At 52.0% G+C, this 8,053-nt stretch overlaps 1 protein-coding gene across 1 annotated transcript in view; it reads right to left on the reverse strand.

Moving 5' to 3' along the window:
* Positions 1-1,236: 1,236 nt before the first annotated feature.
* AXIN2 (axin 2) overlaps positions 1,237-8,053 on the reverse strand; it is a gene marked incomplete at its 3' end in the record, with an annotated part of 12,259 nt that continues 5,442 nt past the window's right edge. Inside the window, exons 2-3 of the mRNA XM_008938487.1 lie at positions 6,587-6,727; positions 1,237-1,339 (exon numbers count right to left, since the gene is read on the reverse strand). Of these exons, the coding sequence (XP_008936735.1) occupies positions 1,237-1,339; positions 6,587-6,727 (244 nt within the window). The remainder of the gene's footprint in view (positions 1,340-6,586; positions 6,728-8,053) is intronic.

Genomic DNA, 8,053 nt, shown 5'->3' on the forward strand with positions numbered 1-8,053 from the left:
TGCAGGCTAGCGGTGCTACACTGCTGAGCTTGGCTGCCTCAAGCAGATCTATCAAGGGAAAAAGGGAACATCTCCAAATCAAGTGCAGAATATAAAAAGGCAAAATGCGAATTTCTGCCAAAAGAAGCAAACATGGCAGGAAAAGAAGAGGGAAAAAGGGAAAATAAAAAAAAAAAAGAGGAAAAAAGAAACCACCCACCCTCTCTGCCCTCCCTCCTGCCACCCCCACGTACCCCACTCCTCGCCCCCCCACTCTCCCTCTCTCTCCCTCATTTTTGTTTTCCCCCCCTGAAAGCAGAAAGCTGAACTGCCAACTCTTTCACATACTACCCACCAGATGAGGTGGGGCCTCTCTCCGGCAACCACTTAGCTCCAGAAATGATGTGAGGGTAGAAAAAGGCCACTCTGCTGGAAATTGTCACTCTTACACAAGCTGGCTCTATTCAGTCCCTGATCAAAGCACTGCCTTACAGAGAAAGTCGATTTGCACGCCCTGGGACAAAATAATCTAATTTACAAGCTCAGGCTATAGAACTTTCTTTAGGGAGGAAGGGAGAAAAAAAAAAATACCAAAAAGAGAAACCACATAAACCACCCCCCCACACACCAGAAATATCATCTATGATTTCTTGCTGCTTAAGACAGCAGAAAGAGGAATTTTAGCATATTAATCTCAAGACAAGATAAGTTTATACTTGTCTGTGTGAACAGTTTATTCACTGCAGGAACTGGGAGTCTGCGAGTCCACTGAATTAGCAAGTCAGCGAGTTAATTTGGGAGAGCACGGGGACACCACACACGGGACCTCCTCAAAGCCAGGCACCTATCTGCTGCAAAGGCCTCTCTCCTGGGAGATCTGCTCCCCACCAGCTCACACACCGGGTCTTCTCCGAGGCCGCCGGCGATGCGGCACCCCGGGAGGTGTCAGAGTGGTGGCCAGAGCCAAGGCTCTCACTGCACCCACCCAGGGCACCTCGGCAGGACAAATTCAGTGCCACTGAAAAGCCCTAATTGGCACCCAGTTTTCAGGGAAGGACCAGAATGTGACCGTACAGAAGCAGGCTCTTGCAAGGATGCTGAGAGCGTGTGGCCCCTGCCCAGCACCAAGGAGCATCTCCTCTGGCACCACACAGGGAGGGAGGTGCTCTCCTCCCCTGCTCCCCTCCCTCCACGTGTGCCCAGACCCAGCATTTCCCACGGCCAAGCCAGACCCTGGCAGCTTCCACCTGAACTTACCGGAAAATGAGGTAGAGAAACTTGCCCGTTGGCCTTGACGCTCCGATGCATTTCCCGCTGGAGCTGCTTCTTGCTCCCAATTCTGTAGGGGGGGATCCCATCTCTGCACAGGAACAGAGGGCACCGTCACTCAGGGCTCTCCCCACGCCCTACATCCAGGTGCTGCTCCATCACCTCTGAAACCACCCAGGCACGCCCCAGGCCCACGTTCCCAGAGGTGCTGAGCCCTCTGGATGTCACCTGAAGCCTCAAACATCTGGCGGCCTGGGAGGTGCCTGTGCCACCATCTACACGGGTGTGCAGTCATTAAGCAAAAGCTGAAAAGAAAGCTGAAGGCAACACCACATGGGAAGACACCCAACGATCCCATCAGCTCCAGTTCTAACACACCTTATGGAATGGCCCTTCCAGTGCTGGGTTTCTGCTTCTGCCCTTTCTTTTTGTTGTTTTATCACCGCTGGATGACACTAAGAGCACAACTTTCCTCAAGCTGTGAAACACACCACGGAGTGCTGGCACAGTGGAAGAAGATGGATGGCCACCAAAAGGCTGCTCCCTATCTCCAGCCCTCCTTAAGATGCAGGCTGCTTCTGCTGCCCCGAGGCTGGCCAGCACAGGCAGGTCACCGCAAGGCATGAGCAGAGCTGGGCCATACCCTCTGGGCAAGACACTGGTCCCCTCAGCCATGCTAGCTCATGGTCAGGAAGCCATGAGACCAGGTGAGAACCACGGGTGGCAACAGAGCCCTGCACAGCCTGCTCGAGGCAACCTGGGGCGTTCTCATCTGGCCACACAGAAAGTGACCTCAGTTGGGATGAAAGGGCTACAGGCAGCGGGGACAGGCGGAAGAGCATGCCTGGAGATCCTGAAGGTCTCATTCCACCCCTGCCCTCAGACTGGCTGAATAACCTTGATCTCTAGTCCCATCCCTTTCATCCACCTGCCCCCACACCTGACTCATCTCCTGAGCACAGAAAATAGCTCCTGCCCCAGCTGGAGTGGCGGCGGCCGAGCCGGCAGCAGGGGCCCCACACTGACATGTGAGGCACAAGGAAACACCTTCCCAGGGACACCAGGCCCCTTCTCTTGAGGAGGATGACCAGGTGCTGTTGCCCTACACTCAAGGTTTGAAGCAAATCATCACAGGCCTTTGGGAAGACCTTGGCCAAAGCATTCTCTCACCATTATATGGTTTTAATGAGTAAGATGAAGCTGCAAAGCCTGGAGTGGAAGATTGGAACAATTTCATCTTAATAAACTTGAAAAAAACCCTTTATAATAGAAGAGAGCACACTGGGACTGCAGAGAAAGCCCCTGATGCCACAAGATGAACACTGGCCTCCTGTAGACATGGTCCATGAGTGCATGCTACGTTACAGGTGAAAGGGGCTAACTGTCCTCGTGCCCCCACTGCACAGCACGGGGCTCTGGAGCACTCTGTGGGGAAGCAGCTTGGCACACCCTGGCCATGACAACCAGCCATGGCCACCACTCGCAGCCGCTGGTGGCCACCAAGCACCTCTGCTCCATGGACCCACAGGGCAACGTGACCTGGGGCACGTGACACACCTTTAGCTTTGGGAGAGGATGGTGGAAAAGCAAATCTAAGGTGAAACCCAGATCACCTTCACCTTCAGAAAAGCATTTGGTAACTGGTGCTTACTCAGGTACAGGTCTCTAAGAAAAGACCTTCAATATAGGGAATAACCCACAGAACAGGCAAGAACCAGAAAGGAAGCAAAAGTGGCAGCACGAGCATGTTACATGTGTGCACACACATGGACTAAACCCATTAACATGTTCAGTCAAAGAGAAGGTGTCCTCTGTAAATGGCAGTCCAAGAGGCCAGATGGAGAAGAGCAGGGAAGCAGATGAAGGTCTGTGCCTTCAACACGAGGCACCCAAGGACACGACCAAGGGACAACAGGGAGCCCCAAAGCCCTGCTGTGCTCCCCACCTCCCTCCAGGTCTGCAAGCACAAGATGCTGTCCCCAACTCCTCTGCTGTGGCCACCGAGCTGGGAGCACCTTGCAAAGTGTCACCAAGCAAGGTGTCACAGCTCTGGTGGGACCATCTCTGCCCACAGGGACAGTCCTGGGACAGGCTATGGGGCAGGAACAGGGACTCACACTGTTCCCAGGCAGGGTGGCTTGAAAACAAGGAGAAAAAGCAGCACTGACCCAGCAGCACAGCTCCTCACTTTAAGATCTGCCCTTGTTCAGTTCAGTACAAAACCTTCCCTTTCTTCTAAAAGTACTCTGGTTGCAACAGAAAGCCCCACATCAAACCTCCTGCTCTCTGCTTCTCCAGCCCTGCCTTCTCAGGAGAGTTTTACAACTTCTAACAACATGCAGAATTAAAAAAAAAGGTTTAAAAGATCCCAACACACCCAACCAAACCCCAAACGAGGTATTTCACTGGGATGGGAAGGCTGTGGAGCAGCTCTGGAAAGTCACCCTGGGGAATGGGGAAGGACTTCTACAGCCACTTTGATGAGTGCTGCCTACATCTAGGCCTTCCACAAAATACATGGGGAAGATGGACAACTCCAGGGTTGAAGGGATGCCCAGCAGGTGACCCTCAGCTGCAGGAGGGACAGATGGATGGAGCTGGAGCCAGGCTCAGCACAGCAAGAGACAGGGAGCAGAGGGGAACCCTGATGCTGAAGCAGAGTCCCCCTGACCAGGAGAAAGTACCTTTGAAATGAGAAAGCTGAGCTTGGCTCAGGTCTCAGGGCAGGACAAGGGTTAACCCCAGCTCTCCAGGTGTCCCCTCTCCCCTTGCTCCAGCAGCAAACATTTGCACTCACTTTCTTGGCTACTAAAAGCTGCAGACTGAAGAGCTACAGAGTTTAGGCACTAAATAGTCGAGTTTAATTACAAACATTTCAGCTAACCAGGCTGGGGCTAAGCCAATCTGTTTCTGGGGGAAACACTAGTTTGAAGTCTTCTACCCAGTCAGCTGCCATTTAAGCTGAGCCAATTATCTTAGCCTTTTGACTCAGATGTGCCTGACCTAACCTGAATGTAGTTTTACTGCTGCTTTGAAATATCAGACTCATGCGCATATGCATTCACTCCCATCTTCATTTGGCAACGGCTCTGAAACAAGCCTCTGATCTTGCCAACATCAAAAGCCTGGTTTGTAAGATAAGGTAATATTTGAAGTTTGCTCAGCAGCATTCCCCTGTGTCCAAAGTAAATCCATAAATAAGATATAAGCAAATAAAAAAAAAAAAAATCCCCTTTCCTCTCCCCCCCACCAATCAAGAAATGGAAATAATAAATTTGCATGATGCTTTGTGGCTATCACAAAATATATATGGACAGACTGATCCTTGGCTGGCATCTATCATAGAATGAAAAAAGGCAGATTGTGCATTATTTGGAGACTTCTCCTAATGCCAGGACAGTCCAGATTTAGATTTATTTAAAAAAAAAACAACCCTTGCTTTACTGCTAGGTCTGACAGACTTTTCCAGAAGAAGTTTTTCCTCTTCAGTTGATACCAACATAAGCCAAAAGAACTGATCTGCCTTCGTGCTGAGCAGAATAAACCTGGCTCCTGTGTTCACAGGGGTGAAACCAGTGGGCAGAGGGGCCCTGGGCACGGCGGGTCTGTGCCCCAAACAGGTTCCCAGCAGAGCTGGGTGGCAGGAGAGGCTGCCCACGTCCCCCCCATGCTGGCAGCCTCCCCTCACCCCTGCAGAGGAGCCCTGCCAGCCGCCTCCACTCTGCGGCCAGCCTCCCCAAGTGCCCCTTTGCCTCTCCCTGGCCAGGCGTGCCCGGCGTGCCCGGCGGCCGGCGCTGGGGATGCCCGCAGCAGGACACATTCCCCTCGGGGAGCTGAGGGCAGTTTAATCAGCCGAGCTCCCCCAGCCCCCCCCCCCGCCCCCGGGGACAGGCAGGCTCCTTTCAGGCGCTGCTTTCTGGGGAGCTCCTATTCACTTGTTGGAGCGGATTTCAAAGCGGGCTGCTGCCCTCTCATCCCCGCTAAGCTCCCCTGGACTAACAATGGGCTGAAAGCGATTCAGTTAAGCCTTTCATCCACCATGCACTTTATTTCTCACTCAGTGCTCTCATCTGTATAAGGCCTACAATTGGCATTGCTGTGAAGAGAGGGTATAATCCTAGCCCTGTGAATCCCAAGTGACCCTACACTGGTCCAGAAATGACTAACCCAATGAATGCTCTGTTGACACATGATCACATACAACCAGAGCCAGTAAGAAGAAATAAAGAAGTCACCCTATGATTCAGCTCTTTTATTTAATGCCAATATTGTTCAATAAACGAATCTGGTGGGACAACAAACTGTTTTTTTCCGTAATATCAGTTCAAAACACACATGTGCATTAAAATAAAAAAAAAAAAAGAGCTTTTGTTTACGCATCAATGATTTTTGGTAAATCCTGTTTTCTGTTGTGCATCATCACACAGCACTGTGCACTTGAAAAACCCTCTCCAAGGAGCATGCACTAATGGCTGGACCCATCTGACAGACACTGGAGAAGTTTCACCTATGAGATGAAGACCAGGAGTGCAGCACTCTTTACAAGTAGGCTCTTCTAGAGCACTTGTACTTCAGTGGAGACCATGAAACACAAATGGCAACATCTGCCTTCCACCCAGCTGAAGAAAATGGTCCTCAGGAGCACTAAGTGAGTCTTACTGCCTCCTCTACCCCCCCTGGCACAAAAGCACCATTTCTCTCCTGCTGGGGAAAGCAAACTGAGGAAGAACAGCCAAATGACTTGCTCCCAGTTGCACACTTCTCAGCAGAGTCAGGAGGAAAAGAGAGATCCTGCAATTCCCGGGCTCAGCCACAGCACCACCTCTCATCCCTATGCTCCTGAAACACCCAGACCTGATCCATGCAGCTCCACTCAAATGCCTCTTTGAAGACTGCCCCAGCCACACCAGATGAGCAGCTATTTGCCCCTTCAGGTCACCGGCCTTATTAATGCACATTCTGACATTAATGACAAACCTTAATTACAGAAAGTACTTCCTACAGGAAGTAATCTCCTCCTCTTTGATGACTGATAACTAGTTAAGGAAGCCTGGCCTTAAGACAAAGGCTCAGGGAGATGTGCTCCCTGGGTTAGTCAGGCAGCACCATCAGCAGAGGGGAAAACATGTTTGCTCAGCTGCCGTTGCAAAACCCCACCAGAGGGATTCACCCTTTCGCTCCATCTGGCACCTCCAGCGACCGCACGAGGAGCAAGCCTACCATGCCCTGCCACTCCTCCCAGTGCCTAGGGAAGGGCGAGCAGAAGCAGGGTGGTGAGGCACAGCTGTGGGGCCCAGCAGGACATGCACAAGGCCCCTGTCCAGCAGGAGGTACTCACACGCTGCTGTCCGTCATGGACATGGAGTCGTCCGTCAGGGCATCGCTGGATATCTCGCTGTCGTTCGCGCTGGTGGCTGGGGCAAAAACGTAGCCAGAATTCACATGGTATGGGTTAATGGGGTCGTTCCTCTTGAAGGACCTAGGGACAAGCAAAACAGGAATCTAGTGACCAGCCAGACGTGGGCTAGAGACACAGGTCTCATGGTAACGCTCTCCTCATGGGAACCGTGCACAGTGGCCGCTCAGCCTCTGCAGAAGCAAGTAACCACCCACTGCCCAGACCAGCAGCAACCAGGACATGCTCTGTCTAAACACACTCAAAGTCCAACTTTAAAGATGTTGCTTTTAGCACTGGAAGCAGGCTTTAGGAAATCCCAGGAAGCACCTCTTGATACCTTCAAAAACTTAGTCCTTAAAGCTTGACGCTGCACTGCTAGGTCAGCAGGAGTTTTGCTGTTGGCATCAGCAGGCAAAAGATCAAGAAGTTCATGGCTCAAGTGCCACTGAAAGACACTGAGGCACCAGCCAACCAATGCCCAAGTCTCTAACAACAGGAGTTCAGGCACCTTTGGGAATACAAGTTGTGGTGTCTGCGTTGCCTGAAACAAGAAAACTGCCTGAAACTACTGGAGCAGGACCACCACACATCAGAGGAGGCAGGGACAGGGCTGAAATCTGCTGCCTCAGGCTTGGCCTCCCAAAGATGGGTGCCATCTTCCTGGCATTATAAAGACATGCCATAAAAAGGCCCAGTTTTTAGAACCCACTGCTTTTCCAACTTGTAGCTCTCTGCCTAGAGCTGGGTGGGGAAGAGGAGGAGGAGGAGGGATGTGAGAACAGGAGCAGCAAGCTGTGTTAAGGGGCATGTGGGTTACTGACACCAACACCTTTGGCTTCACTTGGAGATGCAAACCCAAAGCCCAGCCTGAATGTTTGAGTTGAGTACCTGAGAGTGGTGTGAAAAATTCATGGGCTGTGACAGAGCGTGGCAGGGTCACCACAGCAGGGTCACCACCCAGGGAGGGGGTGCTGGGGCCTGGGTGTCCACCCAACACCACTCCAACTTCCCAGCCAGGATCAATATACATATCTTCGGCAGGCGATAAGGGGATTATGCAGGGAGGTTTGAAAGCCCCATGTTGAGGTGCACATTTTGTTCCTCTTCCAGGGCTAGATGGGGTTGTTAAGCCTCTGCCTTTGTATATCAAAGCCAAAGGCCTTGTCATCTGATAAGGGCTGCTGATTTTAATAATTAGGGCCACTTACCCAGGACTTGGGGGCCTAAGGAATGTGCCAGCAGGCTCGGCAGGTTTTTTTTTTAATGGGCTTTCCACCTCCCTGCCCCCACGGGGGTTGGAGGGGACCAGCAAACAGCGATGCCCTCCCACCCCTCTCCACCAACCTGGCACCCCAGCCCTGCCACGCATTACTGCGCCCCACGCACCCAAAGAAGGAGACCCCAACA

The sequence above is a fragment of the Merops nubicus genome, unplaced genomic scaffold (assembly GCF_000691845.1).
Source record: "Merops nubicus isolate BGI_N331 unplaced genomic scaffold, ASM69184v1 scaffold24074, whole genome shotgun sequence".
Lineage (NCBI taxonomy): Eukaryota > Metazoa > Chordata > Aves > Coraciiformes > Meropidae > Merops > Merops nubicus.